Source organism: Procambarus clarkii, chromosome 34 (genome assembly GCF_040958095.1).
Source record: "Procambarus clarkii isolate CNS0578487 chromosome 34, FALCON_Pclarkii_2.0, whole genome shotgun sequence".
Taxonomy (NCBI): Eukaryota; Metazoa; Arthropoda; class Malacostraca; order Decapoda; family Cambaridae; genus Procambarus; species Procambarus clarkii.
In genome coordinates, this window is record NC_091183.1 from 5,136,370 (window position 1) to 5,159,451 (window position 23,082).

General features: G+C 43.8%; 1 protein-coding gene across 1 annotated transcript in view; it reads left to right on the forward strand.

The window, feature by feature from the left end:
• LOC123762175 (uncharacterized) overlaps nucleotides 1–23,082 on the forward strand; it is an 85,584-nt gene that overhangs the window by 31,143 nt on the left and 31,359 nt on the right. Inside the window, exon 5 of the mRNA XM_069335588.1 lies at nucleotides 6,896–7,059. Coding sequence (XP_069191689.1) covers nucleotides 6,896–7,059 — 164 coding nt within the window. The remainder of the gene's footprint in view (nucleotides 1–6,895; nucleotides 7,060–23,082) is intronic.

Genomic DNA, 23,082 nt, shown 5'->3' on the forward strand with positions numbered 1-23,082 from the left:
GTGTCAAGACTGCCTGGTATACTGGTTCCGACCGTATACCCGAAACCCTACCAAGATGATACAACACCTCATCTTCAACCACAAACTCATCCACTGGGGCTGGAAGTGACCTCCTCAACTCCGCACGCTGACCCCTCAAAAACTTCCTTACCTCCCCCCACAGGGGGTGACCTTCCTGACTCCGTATCAACTCCCTCACATTCCACGACACATCTTCCTCCCCCCTTTCACTCACCACTGCTACATTGTGACACCTTGACAACGCGTCAGCGACCACATTGCTTTTCCCTGGTACATGTTCAAAGTTTGTAATGTTAAACTCTGAGAGCGAGGTAACCCACCGTGCCAGTCGCTGACAAGGCTCCTTGGACTCGAACACATACTTAAGGGGTTTGTGATCGCTTCTGAGCCAAATTTCATGTCCAAGCAAGATGTACCGGTTCCGTTGTAATATGAATGTGATCGCTAGCGCTTCCCTCTCAATCGTACTATAGTTCCTCTCTGCAGGACATAGTACTCGTGAACAAAATGCAATGGGATGCTCCCGTCCTCGCTCATCCACCTGAGCTACCACACCACCTATTGCTGCGCCAGAAGCATCCGCATACACCAGAAATGGTTTGCGAAAATCTGGGTGCGCCAAGATACTGCGAGAGCTGACAGCAGCCCTCAGTACCTGGAACGCCTGCTGTTGTTCCTTCCCCCACACGAACTCTGCAAGTCCACTGATCTGATGTAATGGTCTTGCAATTTTTGAAAAATCTTTAATAAATCGCCGATAATAGCTAACCAACCCCAGGAAAGATTTGCACTCTTTCTTGTTCTGTGGAACTGGGAACTCTTTAATATCCCTGGTTTTATCTGGCAATGGACTGATACCCATCCGGCCCACTGTATGACCCAGGAATGTTACCGATTCTCCAAAAAAAACTGCATTTTTCGAAATTCACTTTGAGGTTGTGTGACCTCAGCCTTAGCAAGAGTTTCCTCAAATTATGCATGTGCTCCTCTAATGACTTTCCCAGCACGATTACGTCATCGAGGTACAGCAACGCTGTGGGACCTATCAACCCCGATAATACACTCATCATTAGCCTACTGAACACAGCAGGTGCTGACTTCAACCCGAAAGGAAGTCGTTTATATTGCCAGAGCTCGTTGTTGCACGCACTAAACGCTGTGATTTCCCTCAACTCTTCCTCCAGCGGTATCTGGTGATACCCACTGAGTAGGTCTAATGTGGTAAAATATTGTGTACCCTTCAAGTGTGTCAATGTGTCCTGTATGTTAGGTAATGGGTATGCTTCGTCTTTCGTCAGCTTGTTTATTCTGCGGAAATCTATGCATAACCTCACTCCCCCATTCTTTTTCCTGACTACTACGAGAGGGCTGTGCCACGGTGAACTGGATGGTTCAATGATATCATGATCTCTTAGCTGGCTTATCTCCTCTTTCACCTCCCTCTGGTGTGCCACTGGTATGCTATATGCTCTCGTATATACTGGATGTGCGCCCTCTACGTCAATCCTATGTGCTCCTTGAGTAATGCACCCTGGGGGTTCCCCTCTCAACGCAAAAACATCCGGGAACTCCCTGACTAAGCCCCTTAAGGCTTCCTTAACCTCCCTTTCCATGGACATCCTATCCACTATTCCCATTAATTTATCCATTCTGTCCTCATCGCCCTCACTCTGACTTACTGACATGGCTGCAATAATCTCCTCCACAGGGTTCCCCCACGCTACCTGTGCATGCTTAATCAAGGTGACTGGCCACCGAGAGGGATTAAAAACCCTCAACCGAATTACCCCTTCATTTATGTCTTCAATAGTCTCCATTATCACCAACCCTGCTGGATTATCCAATGGCTCAATTTGCACAACGTCTACTCCCTTGGCTTTACATGCCATTTTAATCACTAAGGATGCTTCTCCCGGAATGGTGACATCCTTGGGTACCGTGACTGCCCACTGTATATTCTGGTCCCCAGCCGAGTTACCACAGTTACCCCTCACTACTGCTACTCCTTCTCTACTCCTCACCTTGTTAACGTCTACCGCTTGACCCCCACATACCAATTTATTCCCCCTTGCGCTGAACGCTATGGTACATGAGTATTTTTCGAGGAAATCAATTCCCAAGATAATGTTGGTATGTTTCAGCCCTATATCCTGTATTACTACAAAACTATGTTTAAACCATCTATCTTCTAGCTGGAAATCCACAGTTGTCTCACCCAACACCCGCAACGCATTATCCCCCACCGCCGTTAATCTCCTGTTGTTCGGTACCAGCCTGACGTCTGATCCTAACACGCTACGACTCATGATGGACACGGAAGCACCGGTGTCCACCAAGGCTGTATAGATAGTGCCCTTTAACCGTAAATGAACCTTTATGGGATGACCCGACCCGACGGTACACAACCACTGTCCGCCACCCCCTACTGTACACACTGGGTAATTAGGTGGAACAAAAAGCTTACACTGCCAGGCCAAGTGACCACCGTCACCACACAGCTTACACACTTTTGTCTGCTTAGGTCAGTCTGGCTTGTGTTTACCTGCAGTGTACTCCGTTCCCCGGGGATACCCTCTACCGGTTCCCTGGTTCTGGTGGTACATTCCTGTTGCTCCCTGAGCAGGCGTGTATCGTGGTGGAGCAGGAGTGAACCTGCCTCCACGTGCCCCTTGATTATAGCCTCCTCGCTGCCCACGAGTACCCTGATGGGGTCCCCACGACACCCCACTCGTATTGTGTGGGGTGTCGTGGGTGGAACACCCTTGGCTCCCAGCCCTTATTATTGTCACGTCGAGGAGCACCTCGCCCCTTGCCCTTGGAATGTGTGACCCCCGCCGCGGGTCCATCCTCCACTGGCTGAGCTACTGGGGCCCAGAGCTGAGCCTGTCTCTCTTGCGTGTCTGCAAGATTTGTCTGTTCCTTAGGGGACACTTCCTTGAAAATGTCATCCTCTGTCAGTTTATGTGTCGGGCTATTCTCCGCCCAAAACACTGCATGTTTCACCGCTTCCTTAAAAGACTTAGCTTCCCTGCAGTGTAACGTACTTTCCCGCGGTAATGCACCGAAAAAAACACTCCGTTGCATAGAATCTCTTACTACCCCCGTGAACTGCGTTTCCGTCCGCTCAATCACATCACCCAAGAGTCTTATTCTATGGCCAAACGCCCTTAATTGTTCCCCTGGTTCTCGTTTAAGTGCAGCTAACTGAGCCTTTAGTTCTACTGCATCGTGCTGCACATCGTAATGATCTATCAGTTCCTGCTTAAACTCGCTATAACTATTTATTTCTCTAATTTCCGCCGAGTTGAGAAGGGTCTTTGCTTCCCCTTGGAATATGCCAATGCAATCTTTGCCTGATCCGACCATGACCCCACACTAGTCGCCTTCTCTAGAGCAAAGAAAAATGTTCTAATATCCGTCAGTAACTGACCTTTCGAATCCCGTTTGGCGCCCCAAAACGTGGGTATGTCTCCATATACCTTAGGTCCTGCATTAGTCGTCTCATGCGTGCTCAACACATTTTTCAACCACTGTGCAACCTGCCCAATTGTCTCTGACGCTGCCGCCTGCGCCGTAAGCAACGCCGCCGTGTTATCACCACTCTCACCCTGACCGACATTACTCGTGGCCTGGCCACTGGCGCCCCTATTACTACCCGTACCCGTCATGGCTACTCGCCCCTTATGTGCTCGTGTATGAACCAGCTTGACGCTTTGCCGTACAGTAACCTTACTTGGCCTTATTCCCTTAATCTCACTAGAATCACTTATAATTTTAAGCCACCATTAACAACGTCACTTATCAGTTCCCCACATTACTGTTTCCACCCCTTAGGAGACCTTTCCCTGCCGCACAACGTGGCCACTCCACTTGGCCACACACCTTGGCCCCACACCCCACTATGGCCACTCACTGGCCCACACTCCTTCCCTTCCTCACTCCAATATCCACCGTCCTGAACACAACCCGACGTCTACCAATTCCCGAACATTCCCTCACCAACTAAACCAGTAACACACTTCCTTCATCTCTCAAAGTGTTCCAAAACCTGTTTGCACTGCCACCAAATATGTCGTGACGCTGAACCCCGGTTCATTCCGAACACAGCGAATACACAACACATAACACCTTGCCTCAGCAACCGTTACTACCACCTATACTCCTACACACACCAGACCCTTGAGGCGTACGACTCGGTTTGTACTGGAACACAATGAATGAACATATGGAAGGTATTTAAAGGCCGTCGGGTTTTGTCATTTAATTACAAAGAATAGACTCTGACAAATAAATACATATTAACATACTCTATTAGGTCAATACACTTCCAATACCCATAGACCACTTGACCTCCGCGATCACCACCCACACTCGTAACTTCCGCCTAAGTCCCTAATACGGAATGATTACTACAACACTCCACACCCGGTTAGTCTTTCATTCAATACTCACATACTGCAGACTTAACTTCGTCACTACGATCACATCAGGTTCTCGCATAGCTGTCTGCTAGACTTCGCTGCTGCCGCAAACGGGGATCCAGAGGACTTGCCAGTTCAACTCCCACAATCAGACTGACTCCAGTCAGCCATGGCCTCAAACATTTCACCCCGCCTCTCAAGGAAGGCATAATCCGATTAACCTTATCCCTAGAGCGGTAACCTTGATCCTAGAAGCCTGACGAAGAATAATTCCTCTTTCCAGGAATTAGTAATTTGGCTAAACCACTTCGGTCTTAATCCATTGACCTTTCTTAGATATGTGATCCATAGTCTGACTACTTACATGTACTTCCAATCATCATTCGTTAAGTGTTGTAGTAATGATCCTCTAGCTAATAATTCCTACTAACTTGTGGATTACAACAGTTTGTAGTCATCAGTTACCGGAGTTCTTATGTATACCGGTAACCTGGTCCCCTCAGAGAAACAGGGAACAATGGCATGTGAGCACTTTACATTAAAAGTGTCATATTCCGTCATCGACCGAGGTGGTTACCTAGAAAGATAGACAAACCAAAGAAAAAAAGCTAGTCGGTAAAATTACTATCGACAGCCAGAAAGGACAGAGACTCCTGCTGAAATAAAATTAATTAACAACCCTGTCCTTAACTAGTACTCTTGTTCATTAGCATAACCTACCCTCCCAATATTGGGGGAGGAGGGGGGGTGGTTACCGGCTCAGGCGGACCAGCCGCTTTTACGATGTCACTTTCGATGTTGCTGTTCCTTCTTCTCCGTTCCACTAGCTGTCTTGGGCGTTGTTTCACCTCCGGCCTGCTCTTGTGCTTCCGGTGCCATCCTGGTCGTTGGCCCGGGTGGTCATTTTCTTTCTTCTCCTCGGTTTGTTTGTTTTGGTTCTGGTGTGTTTTTGTTTTATCTTTCATGTCTCATTCTTCTGTTGGTGTTGACCTCTAGGGGCGGGTCGGGGAGTTTCTGGCTCTCCTCCGGCGCCCGTGTTTTTCTGCCTTGTTTGGTCCTCGTGATAGGTTCGTTTGATGCAGTCTCTTTCTTCTTGGGTTCTGTTTGGGTCTGCTGCTTTCTGGAGGGGTCCTTGGGTTGCTGCCTGGTTGGTCAAGCCAGGGGTGGCTTCTTTGTTGTTCGGTTGCGGCTCTTCGCTGTTCTCTGCGCATCTTGGCCTCTGGGCCCGTGGATGCGTTTTGGTTTGCCTGGGTTCCCTTCCTTCCCTTCTTCCTGTTCTGGGGTTAGTCTGCAAGGTCTTTTAGTTTCGTCTGTGGTCTTGATTTTATGTTAGGGCACGTGGCGTCCGCCTCCTGGATCCTTCGCTCTTTTTCTTATCTGTGGTGAGGTAGCTCCGGGGAGCCGACAGGGCTCCAACCAGAAAACCAGCATTGAATGTAATGAAACACAATTTTCTGTGTGAGTCCCGGAGGCTCCCCGGCATCCCTCCCTCTGGTCGGCTGTGTTTATCGCGCTTTTTGAGATCCAGCCTAAGAACTAAAGGTTGGGTCGCCGGCAGGTAGGTCTAGGGCTCCCCCTTCCCCTTCCCGGGGAGGGGAGAGGGGGTGCGCAGACAGCAGCGCGATGACGTCATGCTAGTTTGCTAATTCGTTTGGGGAGTTCTGTCCACTTGTTCGGCCTTCGGTCGCAATAGTTTTACCAGAATAGGGGTTTGTTTTGGGGCGCCTACCTTTCTGGGTGCCTGTCACGGTCGATGGCAGACAGAATGCTCCCAACCACAGGGGGGTCTCTATAGGCCATTGCTCCTCGTGCCTCTCTAGAGGGGGCCAGGTTCTGGCTCGTGGCCCCCGGTAGGCAAAGACTCCATGCACTGACTGATACCAGAAAGATATACATATCCATTCAGCCTGGATAGCTTCGGGGAGCCTCAGGAACTCATCCAGAAAATGGCGTTTCATTACATTCAACGCTGGTTTTTAGCAGCTTTGTTTCCATAGCTTAAATCTATGTCCTCTTGTTCTTGAAGTTCCAGTTTTCAAAAATTCTTTTGCCAATTTTGTCAATACCTGTACCTGTTACTGTTTTGTATATAGTGATCAAATCACCTCTTTTTCTTCTATTTTTTAGCTTCTATCTTGTGCTTGTGTGTAATTCTTTGCATGGATATATTCACTTGATCAACCAACCTAATCTTATTTAATTTTGGTGAAAAAGAAATAGAAGTTAATGGGGCTGAGACACAGTGGAAACAATAAGAACATAAGAACAAAGGCAACTGCAGAAGGCCTATTGGCCGATACGTTGCAGCTCCTATCTATAACCACCCAATCCCACTCATATACATGTCCAGTCGATGTCCATATACATGTCCAATGAGGCATGAATAATGTATAAATTACTAATAAATATGTTGTACATTCTACTAATACATTTTTTTTACATTTTCTTTCTAGGTTATACGTTTTCATACCCATTTTTGTCAAAGGAGTGTGGCATTACTGTGGAAGACAATGTTGTCAAACCCCTGTACAAGCACCTCATTAACACTAAGTATACCTCCATGGCATTCATTGGCATAACTTCCATGGTCTGCCCTTTTCCTATGTTTGATTTCCAGGTATGTAGAGTACATCTGTTGAATTACTGATTTTCAATGTGATTTTTTGCAATATATGTTCAGTTTCCCTAAATAATGGTATGGCTCTCTAAGAATTATATGGTCACTTTTGTTACTTCAATGGTAGCAAGGTTAAGAATTTTTAAAAAATCACAGTACGTTTTCTAAAAATTAGCAAAATAAGTAATGATAAATATAAAAGTAAAGGTTCAGTCTTGGAGACACACACATAGCATGGGTGGTACGTGAACAAGGGGAAACAGGTGGAAACTTATTACCCAAGTAAGCCTCAGGGTCGTCAGAAAAAACTTCTTCAGTGTCAGAGTCGTTAACAAATGAAATGCATTAGGCAGTGATGTGGTGGAGGCTGACTCCATACACAGTTTCAAATGTAGATATGATAGAGCCCAGTAGGGTCAGGAATCTGTACACCTGTTATAATATAAATGTGTGGTGGGCTTGCTATGGGGGAACTGGTACTATTAAGGGGTAAGGGTAGTTAGAAGACAGAGTTATCAAATATGGGAGAGCTAAAAGGCCCGGCCCCCAAAATAAACTATCCACAGTAATAATAACTTGCTACTAGACCATATATGTCAGTCTAAGGGTTGATCAATGCACTCCCACACAGGAAGAAGGGATACTCTGTTTTAAGGTACTTATTTATTAACCCCTTAACAGCCCCCCCCCATATACATTCACACCAATAACAATAATAATAATAACTTTACCACACTACCTTACGTTAAAAGCCTTGGTCCACATAAACAGGATACAAGGTTTTACACTGAGCACAAGCTAGGGTAAAGCTCTACTGTTGAATAACTTGAAGTTAGAGTCAGCTTAGGGTAGGGGACCACGTGGTTCCAATGGGACCCCCTTTAGAATAACTAGTAATATAAACTCTAAACACACCTACTACACACGAAATATAATACCCTACACATAGAACATGAGTATGCCAGAAATTGAATAATGTACACAGTATATACTTAGCTTGAACAAGACACAGAAATAAGGAAACGAAGAGGAAGGGTAAGAGGTTCCTGTCCACACCACGCCAGCTCAGAAAAAGATGGAGTCTCAGTCTCCTTCCCCACAGCTGCCGGCAGACTGCTCAACTAATCGTACCGCAGTCCTATACCAAGTTTACTCAGGTTTACTTTACAAATGATTAGAAAGTAATAGTAAGTATAGTTGGTGCCTATGTTATTATTTAATAATCAACCCCCAGCTCAGTCTTTAAATGCTCTTTGAGAAACAAGAATAGTCTTACGTCTGGCAGGGAAGATACAAACAAAGCCACATCGGGTTGCGATTTCCTACTCTAACGTAGCTTAATTAGTTAAATTTTTGACCTCTGGTTTCCAATGAAGAACCCAGGGTCGTAACACTCCTCCCCCCTTCAGAGAATAAAAAATGTGACTACTAGAATAGTAGTCATATTTTTTTGTAAGAGTATACAGAGAATAAATAGAAAATCATATGACAAAAAAAAAATCAATAAAAAACAACAATTTCTCTGCAAGAAAAATACAAAGGAGTTCTCTGAAAGAAAAAAAAAACATACACAAAAAAAACAGGGAAGTAAATAATTTGGACACGCAATATTTAATGTCACAGGAGAACCTAAAAAAAAAATAACTAAAGCATGACAGTTGGTAAATGGCTTCCTGTGGCCTAGATGAATGTTATTCCGGCAACCTGGACAGAGCGTCCGCCATCACGTTGAGTTGGCCCGGTAGGTGGGTAATGGAATGATTGAAGTCCTGTAGGTACAACGCCCACCTGAGGATGCGTTTATTCTTACCCTTCATCTGAGTCAGGAAGACTAGTTGGTTATGGTCCGTGTACATTTCCACTATATTACCTGTGAGGTAAACTTCGAACTTTTTACATGTTAACACTAGCGCCAACGCCTCTTTTTCTACCACTGAATAACTGCATTGTGCCTTGTCGAATTTCACAGAGTAATAATATACTGGGTGTTCCACTTGATCATCCCCAGTTTGCAACAACACTGCACCAGCACCCAAGTCAGACACGTCCACATGAATTTTAAACGGTCGATCGAACCTTGGACTAGCAAGCACTGGGGCGGAAGCTAAGATCAATTTCAAATTTTTAAATGCCTCTGCACAGTCTGATGACCACTTAAATTTAACGGCCTTCCGCAACAAGTCTGTGAGAGGAGTGGCAGCACTGGAAAAGTTGTGACAAAAACGTCGATAGTACGCACACATACCAATAAATCTTTGAACGTCCTTTTTAGACTTTAGCACTGGATATTCCAGAATGGCACTGATTTTATCTTGCCGAGGTAACACTTTTCCTTGGCCCACTTCATAACCGAGGTACGTCACTGTGCCTTGGCCAAAATGACACTTTTTAGCATTTAAGGTAAGATTTGCCTTTTTCAAGATTGCGAACAACTGGCGTAACCTAGCTATGTGGTCAGCCCAATTACTGTCAAAAAGCACGATATCATCTAAATACGCCCAACAATTTGGCACCTTAGCGAGCAGAGAGTTCATGAGTCTCTGGAACGTGGCAGGGGCATTACGCAAGCCGAACGGTAACACTTGATACTCAAAAACACCCTCGGGTGTCACGAACGCAGTTAGTTGTTTAGCACGTTCAGTGAGTGGGATTTGATAATACCCCCTCGAGAGGTCGAATTTCGAGACGTACTTGGCGTTTCCCAGCTTGTCGATGCAGTCCTCGAGGAGGGGCAGCGGGTAGGCATCCACAATGGTCACCTTGTTGAGCTGCCGATAGTCGGTGCATAATCGCCAGGAGCCATCTGGTTTGGGGACCAAAAGGCAGGGCGAGCACCAAGAGCCCTGGCTTGGCTGGATGAGGCTGTGCTGGAGCAAGAAGTCGACCTCCTTCCGTACGATGGCCTTCTTTTCTGGACTCATCCGATAGGGTTGAAGGCGAATGGGAGTGTAGTCCGTCAACTCGACATCATGGCAAATGGCATCAGTCTGGGTCGGGACCTCCCCGAACAGACTGGAGAATTCATCAACCAACGACTGCACCTCTTCACGTTGGGCCATCTGCAAATGGGACAGTCCCTCCTCCACAGCATTCACAGAACTAGATTTATTGAGAATGAGATTAGTTGGGTCCCCAGAACAATCATCCCCTTCCTCACTGGAAATGGAAACATTGGTTAGTGCAATGGGCCTGGGGCCCTGGAACTTCTTCAGCCGATTTACATGTGCGAGCATTACCTGGTTACGTTTGTCAGAGTGCCTCATTTTATACGTGAGGTCCCCAGTCTTTTCTGTCACAATGTAGGGGCCTTCGTACTTGTGGGACATAGTGTTCCCTAGTCGAGGCTTTAATACCAGGACAGGGTCGCCAGGCTGAAATACCCGCAACTTAGCCGTAGCATCGTTTCGGTCTTTCATCTTTTCTTGGGTCTTCCCAAGATACTTTAGTGCGGCCGCCTTGCAGTCCTTGAGTCTCTGGTGGTGTTGCGAAAAGAAAGCCGAACCTTCGGTTAACGTTATGTTCCCTAACAGATTCTCCTGTAACATTTGCAAGGGTCCACGAACTTTATGGCCAAAGACTAACTCAAAAGGAGAACAACCCAGTGAACTTTGTAATCCCTCTCTAGCCGCAAACAAAACATACGGTAAATTCTCGTCCCAGAAGGTGTGGGAACTCTCGCACGATGTCTTCAACATCTGCTTCAGAGTTAGATGGAAACGTTCAATTACCCCCTGACTTTGTGGATGGTATGGGAAGGAAACCTTATGAGTTATTCCACAGTCCTTACAAAATTGCTCAAAAATATCAGACTTAAAGTTAGTACCATTGTCAGTTTGCACGACCCGAGGCACTCCAAAAGGGGAAAAAAAATTGCAACATATGAGCAACAGCAGGTTTTGCTCGGATGTTCCTTACAGCAAAAGCCTCTGGGTAACAAAGTAGTGATACACATCATCGTGATTAGGTAAATATTACCAGACTTAGTTCTAGGTAATGGTCCAACACAGTCCATTACAACATGAGAAAATGGTTCCTCTGGCATGACAATAGGCCTTAGAGGAGCTTTAGGTGGAGTCTGGTTTGGTTTCCCAACCAGTTGACAAACAATACACGCATTACAAAATTTTGCCACATCGCTTTTCAGCTTGGGCCAGAAAAAATACTTTAAAATTTTGTGATACATAATATTAATACCTTGATGTCCCCCCATAGGATCATCATGAGCAGCTGCCAAAACTCTTTCTCTATAACAGGTCGGCAACATAACCTGGTGGACTACCTCCCACTCATAATAATAATAATAATAATAATAATAATAATTTTTATTTAGGTAAGGTACATACATAAAGAGATTTTACAAAGTTTGTTGGCTTTATAGATAGAGCTAGTACATACAATGCCTAAAGCCACTATTACGCAAAGCGTTTCGTTTCATTTGACAAGGGAGCACTCTGTGGTCTCCATGCTGCGTCTACAATTTCCTCCATAGAGACGGCCGTCTCATGACAATCTGCAAGAGTGGGGTCAGCTTTCTGTAAGTCACTCAAGGAGGCATCTAGGCCTTGGTCAGATGACATTGGCTGAGGCTCAACAGTGTTCTCCTCCACCTCCCCACTACTCTCGGTAGATGGCGGTGGCAGGCTCTCCACAATGTCCTCGGCCACGTCATCGAGTCGGGCCATGAATGTGTCCGCGAGGTCCACTTGGTTTTCACCACTCGGAAAGTTCCTTGTGTCCTCGGGATTTACCACCTTGGCAAGCACAGGGCTGCCCTTACATTTAAGTCCCATAGACCAGGTCACTGCGCACGCAGGGTACACAACATTATCCTCTGCGGCGGGTGGATCCAGGCAAACCTTAGGGGTAGGCAACATAATAGGCAGTCTGGAGTCCCCTACCTTATCCCCTGCTAAATCATTACCAACTATTACATCAACATTAGGGAAAGGTAGGTATGAAGTGACTCCAACTGTACACCCTTGTGGAAATCAGATTCCAGGGTAACCTTATGGAGGGGTACTGCTCGAGTATCACTAGTGACACCCTCGACCAGTACCACCTCTCCAGTGTCGAGAGTGTTGGCACCTTGCAACGCACTCTCTAAAATTAAAGTCTGGATGGCACCGGTGTCTCGGAAGATCACCACGTCCTTCCAGGAAGAACCCTCAGACAAAAGTAGTCTCCCTTTCGATAAGAATGGGGCAAGCAAGACCAACCACTGTGGGTTGGAGGTCTTACTCTCTAACCCTTCCGAAGGCCTCAAGCCCTGTGTCACAACTAGAGCATTGGGTCTTTTTTCCGGGTACAGTTGCCAACAACGGCTAATAGTGTGGTTTGGACATTTACAGTGACCACAAAAACGTCGGGGAGAAAAGACATTACTAACAGAATTACCCTTCGGTTCACCCTTAGGTACCGTGGGGCTAGACACTTTAACAGGGTTAGTTATGTCTGAAACAGAAGGTGCATTAGTTAAAGTGTTAGAATGAGCTGGTCTGGACTGGCTGTGGGTATAAATTTTGCTACTCTGTGGGGTACAATTATTTTTATTGGGCCTTTTGCCCGCCAATTGGTAGTTTTCTGCCAACTTGGCCAAATCCCCTATTTTAGAATTTACCTCTACCCTTCCTCTAATATACTGAGCTACAATGTCTGGCATACTATCTATAAACAGTTCAATTAACAAAGTATTCTTGAGTGCCTCGTATGTTTCGGCTTTAGCCGAGCGAATCCATTTATCAAACAATCCAATTTGATCATTAGCAAATTCAGTGAGCGGTTGGTTGTGATAAACTTGGCGGTGAGCTTCAGAAGTAATTTCATATGCCCGCAAAATACGTTCCCTGACTTTATCATATTCAAAACACTCGTCGTCAGGCATGTTTATAAAAATATCTTGTGCTTTCCCCCTAAGTCTTCCCTGTAGGATTTTCACCCACTCTTCCTTTAGCCAGTTCATGGACATGGCCAATCTCTGAAAATGGTTGAAAAACCTTTCAGGGTCTGACTCGGAAAATTCAGGTGAATTATGCTTTTTCTCATAATGCCTGGGGTTTGAATCCCTGGCAGGTGGAGGTCCAGTGGCATTCGCTCTAATTCTAGCCTCCTCGGTTTTGAGTCTTTGCTCCTCTAATTTTATTTTTGCTAACTCTAGAGCTAATTCTCTATCCCTATGAGTTGCACTTTCTGCTTGGCTAGGTTGGTATAAAGGTGTATCACTTGCCAATAGTTCTTCATCAATACAATGCTGTAATATTTCATTCACCAAAGTCCACTTTTTATCCGCGTCATTTAATTCTAGGCCAAATTCCTTGCCTAACAATACTAAATAAGACTTGGTAAGTTTCTTTATCTCTACCACTGAAGGCTCCCTTGCCAGTCTCTGCATTTCAGATGACATCACTAATAATTTTAGCTCCCAGCCAAAGAAAAAATTAAAAAATAAAAATTGGAAAAAAAACAAAAATTTGCACGGCCCCTAACACAAGGCCACACTAACCTTAATCGTGAAGGGATCCAGCTGGGTGTCCAGTCAGTGCAAGAATGTCCTTTGCTAGATGAGCTGGACCCTAGGCTAGCACACAACCGTTCTGCGGAAAACAACAAATTTTAGTTTTGGCACTCAAGAATCTAATTTTTTACACTTATACTGTTCATCCCAGACAGGCCCCCACTTGTTATAAATATAAATGGGTGGTGGGCTTGCTATGGGGGAACTGGTACTATTAAGGGGTAAGGGTAGTTAGAAGACAGTTATCAAATATGGGAGAGCTAAAAGGCCCGACCCCCAAAATAAACTATCCACAGTAATAATAACTTGCTACTAGACCATATATGTCAGTCTAAGGGTTGATCAATGCACTCCCACACAGGAAGAAGGGATACTCTGTTTTAAGGCACTTATTTATTAACCCCTTAACAGCCCCCCCCCATATACATTCACACCAATAACAATAATAATAATAACTTTACCACACTACCTTACGTTAAAAGCCTTGGTCCACATAAACAGGATACAAGGTTTTACACTGAGCACAAGCTAGGGTAAAGCTCTACTATTGAATAACTTGAAGTTAGAGTCAGCTTAGGGTAGGGGACCACGTGGTTCCAATGGGACCCCCTTTAGAATAACTAGTAATATAAACTCTAAACACACCTACTACACACGAAATATAATACCCTACACATAGAACATGAGTATGCCAGAAATTGAATAATGTACACAGTATATACTTAGCTTGAACAAGACACAGAAATAAGGAAACGAAGAGGAAGGGTAAGAGGTAACTGTCCACATTACACCAGCTCAGAAAAAGATGGAGTCTCAGTCTCCTTCCCCACAGCTGCCGGCAGACTGCTCAACTAATCGTACCGCAGCCCTATACAAAGTTTACTCAGGTTTACTTTACAAATGATTAAAAAGTAATAGTAAGCATAGTTGGTGCCTATGTTATTATTTAATAATCAACCCCCAGCTCAGTCTTTAAATGTTCTTTCAGAAACAAGAATAGTCTTACGTCTGGCAGGGAAGATACAAACAAAGCCACATCGGGTTGCGATTTCCTACTCTAACGTAGCTTAATTAGTTAAATTTTTGACCTCTGGTTTCCACTGAAGAACCCAGGGTCGTAACAACACCATTTGATTGACAGTTGAGAGGCTGGACCAAAGAGCCTTAGCTTAACCCCCGCAAGCACAACTAGAGGAGTACACACACATTTAGGTAATTACACATACACACCGCAAACATCCTTCAAGGGATTTTTGGCAGCACAGGAGTCGCCCTATATATTTCTCCTTTTTATGTATCTGGTAGATATTGTTATTGTGTAGCGTAATGGAATAGCTCAGAAAAACCTACACTTTATGTGAAAAAAGCCTTTCAGATCAGATTTGGCTGTTGCTGTTCCCTTCCTTATGGCCTACACATTTTCTGTTACTTTGTTTTTAATGGCAGCATGTTAGTTGACTAACGTGAGGGAAAGCCAGAAGTGTGTGGGGACTGCCAAGTTGTAGTGGTCGGTACAGAGAGAGCTCTCTCTTGGTAGTCAACTGTGATAACAGTGAGTGTACATGATCCTGTTTTATGACATGGTGGAATCTTTAGTAGCTGGATGATCTTAGAAAGATGCTTTTCATATTATCAACTTTAGTCTTTCATGGGAAATAAAATATTACTGTACTGGTTAATGTAGACATTATACATAAATCTGGTTTAATTTTTCTTGTATAGAATTTGCAATGTATGGTATATACTCCTCTAAAGATGTAGTAAAAATAACTTTATAGAGGAAACTTTCTAGATACGAGTTAAATGTTCCTAATGCTTTATCTAAGTATACAGTATACCTGAGACGATGAAGCTTTTTTTTAACCACCTTTTTGTAAAGTTTATCAGTTGGATTGAACCCTTGAATGGCTGCATATATAGATTTTTGCATTCTAGATTTACTTTGATCTAGAGTGATGAATTGTGAATTTCTTGCCTACATTCATTGTTATGTTCTGGTTTGTTGCAGAACTATTTTGGATTCATGAGGATGTGTTAAGTTTTTAAACACGTTTTGCTTCGTTAATCTGTGATTCACAAAGTTGGAATCTGGGAAGCTAGCGGCCATTCTTTGTACCTTGCATTATTACTGTACATGGTAGTAATTATGTGGATTAAGATTCTGTCATCACATTTTTTTTGTATACAAGATTGACTGTCTCACCTAGTTTTAAATCAATTGCAAATTCTGTTAGCTTTAGGACCTTCCTGAAATGCTATGCATGTTAGTGGCTTGGCAAAAATGTACTTTCACGACCCACTGTACATTTTGTATATACATAAAATAAAAGGAGGGTCCTGTAATACAATGGTCAATGCAGTCAGTTCATTAACTGAAAAGTTCTGGGTTCAATTCCTGCAGCAGGTCAGAGACGTTTGGCTATTTATTTATTTATTTATTCATTTATTTATTTATTTATTTATTTATTTATTTATTTATTTATTTATTTATTTATTTATTTATTTATTTATTTATTTATTTATTTATTTATTTATATACAAGAAGGTATATTGGGTTTGTGAAAATACATAGCATGGTGTTTACAAACCCCCAAACATACCAGCGATACAAAGATGCGAGAAACAACTACACGGCAGTGAGGAGAGAGGCAGAAAGAAATTTTGAAAAGGGGATTGCAGACAAATGTAAAAAAGAACCAGGTCTATTCTATAAATTCATAAACAACAAATTGCAGGTAAAGGATAATATTTAGAGGTTGAAAATGGGAAATAGATTCACGGAAAATGAAAAGGAAATGTGTGAAACATTAAACGAAAAGTTCCAAAGTGTGTTTGTACAAAATGAAATCTTCAGGGAACCAGATACAATAAGAATTCCAGAGAACAACATAGAGCACATAGAGGTGTCTAGAGACGAAGTGAAAAAAATGCTCAAGGAGCTAAATAAGAACAAAGCAGTTGGTCCAGATGGAGTTTCACCATGGGTTCTGAGAGAATGTGCACCTGAGCTCAGCATTCCTCTTCAACTGATTTTTCAGGCATCCCTGTTTACAGGAGTTGTAGCTAATGTGTGGAAAAAGGCTAACATAGTTCCAATCTACAAAAGTGGAAGCAGGGAAGATTAATTAATCTTAATTAATTAATTATAGACCGGTATCATTGACAAGTGTAATAGTCAAAATATTGGAAAAAATAATTAAATCTAAATGGGTAGAACACCTGGAGAGAAATGATATAATATCAGACAGACAGTATGGTTTTCGATCTGGAAGATCCTGTGTATCGAATTTACTCAGTTTCTGTGATCGAGCAACAGAGATATTACAGGAAAGAGATGGTTGGGTTGACTGCATCTATCTGGACCTAAAAAAGGCTTTCGACAGAGTTCCACATAAGAGGTTGTTCTGGAAACTGGAAAATATTGGAGGAGTGACAGGTACGCTTCTAACATGGATGAAAAATTTTCTGACTGATAGAAAAATGAGGGCTGTGATCAGAGGCAATGTATCGGACTGGAGAAATGTCACAAGTGGAGTACCACAGGGTTCGGTTCTTGCACCAGTGATGTTTATTGTCTACATAAATGATCAACCAGTTGGTATACAGAATTATATGAACATGTTTGCTGATGATGCTAAGATAATAGAAAGGATAAGAAACTTAGATGATTGTCATGCCCTTCAAGAAGACCTGGACAAAATAAGTATATGGAGCACCACTTGGCAAATGGAATTTAATGTTAATAAATGCCATGTTATGGAATGTGGAATAGGAGAACATAGACCCCACACAACCTATATATTATGTGAGAACTCTTTAAAGAAGTCAGATAAAGAAAGAGATCTAGGGGTGGTTCTAGATAGAAAACTATCACCTGAGGACCACATAAAGAATATTGTGCGAGGAGCCTGTGCCACGCTTTCTAACTTCAGAATTGCTTTTAAATATATAGATGGCGATATACTAAAGAAATTGTTCACGACTTTTGTTAGGCCAAAGCTAGAATATGGAGCAGTTGTGTGGTGCCCATATCTTAAGAAGCACATCAACAATGTAACACGGGTTAGGGTTCCTCTCTGACTTATCTTCCTTCTTTGCCCTCTTTCTACCCGTATTCTTACTTTTTATTCTCTACCAAGGGCATCCAAAACTTTTACCAAAGCCAACTCCACGCCACGTGGTCCTAAGACGATTGACCGACTTAGGATTCTACACCCAGTATGACGTGACCTAGGCTTTGAGCAAAACCCTAGAGTCGCCTCTACGCTGCCACCACCAGACCAGTAACACAGCAATGATCGAGGTCTGGATCGATCATGCGAATTAATCAACCTTGGGGCTTGATCCCCACTATAACCGATGACCGTGGAAACTTAAGAGTGTGAAATTAATTACACGGGAATGATTCGATGTTAGAATCGATGTTAGAATCGGCGCCCAATCCAACTCTACCTCGTGTGGACCACGTGACCAGGACAAGTGTACACATAAAACACATGGAAACAGTAAAAATGCAAATTATTAACTTAATTAATTTATTAAAAGAAAACTAAAACAAAAATCTAAATATGTTCACTCCCTGTCACTTTAACACTCCCTACTTGACCTGACTGGCAATGAGACTACCTCTATAAATAACCATAGCAAATATACCTTGGGCAACCAGCTAAAGATGTTGGGCTGGTCTTGGGGAGAGGTAAGATGGTTGGCCTCTCCCAGTTGCTCCTGTTTCCACACTGACCTGTCCTCGTCTGATCTAGCCCAGACTAGAACATTGTATCCTTCCGCATCGCTTACCCCAGTTACTTAGCAAGGTTTAAGTTATAACAATTAACCTCTGTTTGTACTGAATTGATCCAGACTGGTTGAATTATTTTACTGAAATTAAATTACACAAACATCTAACGGCAGAGCTGTTCCCGATCCCCCAAAATGGTTAATTGAACTTTGAGAAATAGTAGACCTGTCAACCCTGATGACCTATGACCGCCGGTCACTCCGCCTTACAAGTTAGATCTGATTCGTGACGTCACTGATGGTGACTTAAACTCAATAATTAGAATACTCTTGATATTGTATCCAGTACTATTTTACAATACAATTTTAATGCAAAATGAATAAAGGCTAATTTCTCTAAATTACTGAATACTATAGGATGATTCATTATACGCAGCTATGAACAAGGCGTCGGTTATTTCCACCGCGAATTCCCCTGGGGTCAGGTTCCCAGGTCACCATGCGGGCTCAGCTTCCCATTCTCTTTTATCGATAAACCACTGTGGATAATTCTTACAACAGCCTAGTTTGTTACAACCCCCCCCCGCACAAGCACTTAGTAAACCTTGTTAATTTGTTAAAAATCACGAGGTTTAGTATCCAAACCCACAATTCAACTCATGCCACAAACAAAAGCTACCCTAACTAATAAAATTTGACAAATATTTGAGTGTCCAACATCAACATGTTTAAATTCATAAATTTCTCAGCTGTCAACTGACAGCAATCCTCTAACATCAGGAAACATACATCCTATCCTTACTGACATAGCTAAATAACATGTCCCTACTCTACCATCAAAGACTAGCTATTAAACTCTCTTGGCTCTTCACTAGCCAAATCCATGTGTCCTCTAGAGCCGGCCACACCGTGCTCAAACAAACATTAAAGTTATAACTTCAGATTGAACTTTCAGTCATCCGGGAGCGTACTACGGAACTATCAGGTACACATCCGTGTACTAACCACTCCCCATCAATGTCAACCTTGACATGTTAAGGAACACACCTAACGTTTATTACATGTATCTAAAAATAAAAAAAAATCCTATACTATATCACAGGTTTCAGCTGACTGTACAGCCAAGTGTTCTCACTCACTAGAAGTGTCAATGTTTATATTGGTCCGCCTCTCCTGTGTTCAAACATTCTGCAAAAAATAGCACAACATAATTTTCCATAAACGTTTGTTCTGGGTTGAGACAATTACACAGGGGCTTCGATTTTGATTACTGACCAATTTATAGAGTTAAATTTTCATATATTATACCAGAATTATTTTAAATCTGTTTTTCAACATTTAAACAAAAGTGTCCAGATGTTCTTTACACAGATGTTCAGAGCCACTTTGTTGTTTCTATCAATTGTTCATATTGAGTAATCGAAAAAAAAATCGATGCTGCTGGATGCTGAATGTAGTCGCTGACGATGACGATGTCGATCTTGCTTCTCCCCGTGTGTAGACATCAATACTTGGTCCTCTTGTACTCCCATCCGGTACTCCTGAATGACGACAGAGTGTAGTAGAGCTGAGTGCCAAGTGACAGCTGTAGAATACTGTTACTTCGGCCATTAATCTTGCTCTCGACAGTCCACACGCCTTCGTATCAATCACAGTTCACACGGCAGTCTTGATGTTAAACTTGTCGTCGCAGATGACCACAGCAGAGCAGGACTGGATGTACCAACGGTGTCTCTTAGCAGGAGTGGTGTCAGAAGGTCGTAGAGGCGGGTTGCTTGTTTGCAGAACAGGTGAATCTCGTCTTCCATCATTGCTCACGTCATCTCAGGCGTTTCTTGATGTCACCAGGTTACTAGGCCGTAAACACCAACTGTGTATACCCTCGTACCGCCGACTTTAGGCCAAAGGAAACAATTTTGCGACCTTCTATTGGCGAGTCCCGGTACTCTGTAGGGAAACCGTGCCTTCCACCTGTGACCGCCTTACTTCTGCTTTCTTGTTACTTCAGATGACGTAATCATTAATCTTCCGGCGAAATTCTTGAGTACTGCTACGTGCTTTCCATTTCTTGACCTCTCCTCCAACACTGCTGGAATGGCTGCAGTCTTGATGACGCAGCAGGTGGGTAGTGGTGATCTCGAGACAGCTACCCTGGCGTTGTATGGCACCTCCGGTGACTGCTATAATGTGGACAGCTCGCTGGCCCTGACAACCTCGTTAGTGACGTGAGGCGTCGGCCGGGTGACTCTTGGACAGTCACTCATCCCCAAAGTAACTGATGTATGGGTTACTGGGTCTGGTGGGGGGAGGGCTTTGTGTAACGTGCCTCCCCCCTCGGTCTGTACAGACAAGGGTTCACGTGTGGCTGGAACAACTGGGTCGGTGTACCAATCAGACCTGGGAACAGACAGACACAACACAGCGGAAGCATAGATATACTCTGGGTTTGGTGGAGGTGGAACCCCAGAGCACGGTAAAAGTTGCTACCTGAGTTAAGTATAGACATAGTACACCTCATTGCCTTTACAGGAAAATCTAATGAATACTAAATTATACTAACCAAGGAAGTTACTTTACTGTACAGCGCGAGATCTCGTTACCATAGGGTGGCGAGACTGCACCTGACTACTGATGAGCGATGACAGAGGGTCATCCTCATCTTCTGACTCGTCGGTGAAGCCATGAGTCAGCACTGCTGAGTCAGGAACTAGACCCGCTGAAGGCAGTTCTAATTCCTCTCTAGCATGATAATGTTTCAATTTATTCACGTGAATTGTCCTTTCCACCTGGTCCTCGAACACTCCTTTTATAACAAGATTAACCGGCCCCGCCCTTTTAATTACTCTATATGGTCCTCGCCACCTCGGAGCTAGTTTCCTGCTCTGATTGGCGGGCGCAGCCTCATTCACTCTCAATACGAGGCTTCCTTCCGTCAACTCAAGAGGGCGCACTTTCTTGTCATAAAAATGAGCATACCGAGTCCGTGCCTTCTTGGACGCTTCAGCTGCAATATTCCATGCATTTCTCATTTTTCCAAGGACCTCTGAAGGATAGTCCTCCCCGTATGCAACGTTATGTCTGTTAAGCAGACCTGAGGGGAAATTGCATGAATTACCAGTAAACAAATGAAGTGGTTGGGTGTTAATTGATTGGTGGATGGCAGTATTCAAGGCGAACTGAACATAGGGTAGGTGTTCATCCCAGGTGTTTGCATCATGTTCAGCAAGGATTGCAAGCATATCCTTGACTGAACGATTAGTCCGTTCCGTCATTCCGTTTGCTTGTGGGTGGTAGGCTGTTGTAAAAGCCGAAGTTGTCTCTAAAATCTTACAAACTTCTCTAAATATATTCCCATTGAATTCTTGACCCCGGTTTGAGACTAAAACTTTAGGAGGTCCGAATACAGTAACGAACCTACGCAAGAACGCATCTGCAACCGTACGAGAATCCTTCTGAGGTAATGCCACTAGTGTAGTGTATCTAGACAGATGGTCAACTAGCACCAACACGTATCTGTTACCCGCATGACTGTGGTGTAAATCAATCAGATCGGCCCCCACACGATCTAACGGTTCACGAATTTCAGGAAATTCCTGAAGTGGGGCTTGTACCTTAAGGGTGCCTTTCCTCCTCTGGCAACGAGGGCACGACTTCACGAAATTGATTACCTCAGAAAGTAATCCTGGAAAATAAAATAGAGACTTTGCTTTTAAGTGCGTTTTAAAGATCCCCGGATGCCCTGCAATTTTTGAAGCATGCGCAAGCTTTAACGCTGATGACCGCAACGCGTCCGGAATAACTAGCTGAAATACTGCCCTATCATTCTGGCTATTAACATAATACAGGACGCCCTGTTTCATTTCAAAATCATGAATAGGTAAATTCTTTTTCTTTTTCGGGTATTTTCCTCCCTCTAAATACTCAATAATTTCTTTCCATCTAGGCTCGCTCATCTGGTATTCTCTCATTTTATCTGATGGAATGGTTTCAATGTTTTCATTAATTTGAACTGCCGCTATATTTCTACTTAGCGTGTCTGGCACAACATGTGCTGGACCAGGCTTGTACAAGATCTGGAATGAGTGGGCCGAAAGTTCGTGAGACCAGCGTGACATTCGTGGGCATTTTGTTCGCTTTTTAAATATGTGTGTTAATGCTCGATGGTCTGTGTAGATTACAAAATGCCGCTGAAATAGGTAAGGCTCGAAATACCTAACTGATTCTACTACTGCCAGTGCCTCCCGATCCGTAGCTGAATAACGAACTTCAGGTCCTTTGACCTTCCTACTGAAATAGGCTACTGGATGGGGTAAATTATCTGCGTCTCGCTGAATTAAGCACCCGCCAATAGCAATACCGCTGGCGTCAGTGTGCACTTCCCACTCTTTCTCAAAATCAGGAATAGTCAATACCGGTGTCGTGATTAGTTGGTCTTTCAGTTTGCGATAGGCCTCGTCATGTTCAGATTTCCACACAAACTTCGCATTTTTCTTTGTCAGATCAGTCAGGGGTGCTGAAATGCCAGCGAAACCTTCAATATGACGACGAAAATATCCGGCCGCCCCCAAAAACCTACGCACGTCCTTTGCTGTCCTTGGAGTAGGCATGTCAGCAATGGCGCGGCAAGAATCTGGGTCAGGTCGGATACCGTCTGGGCACACCTGGAACCCCAGAAATTTGAATTTCTGAGCCGCCAAGGTGCACTTCTGAACATTCAGCCTGAAACCTGCCTGATCTAACAACTTCAAAGTCTCAGTCAAGTCCTGTGTTCCTCA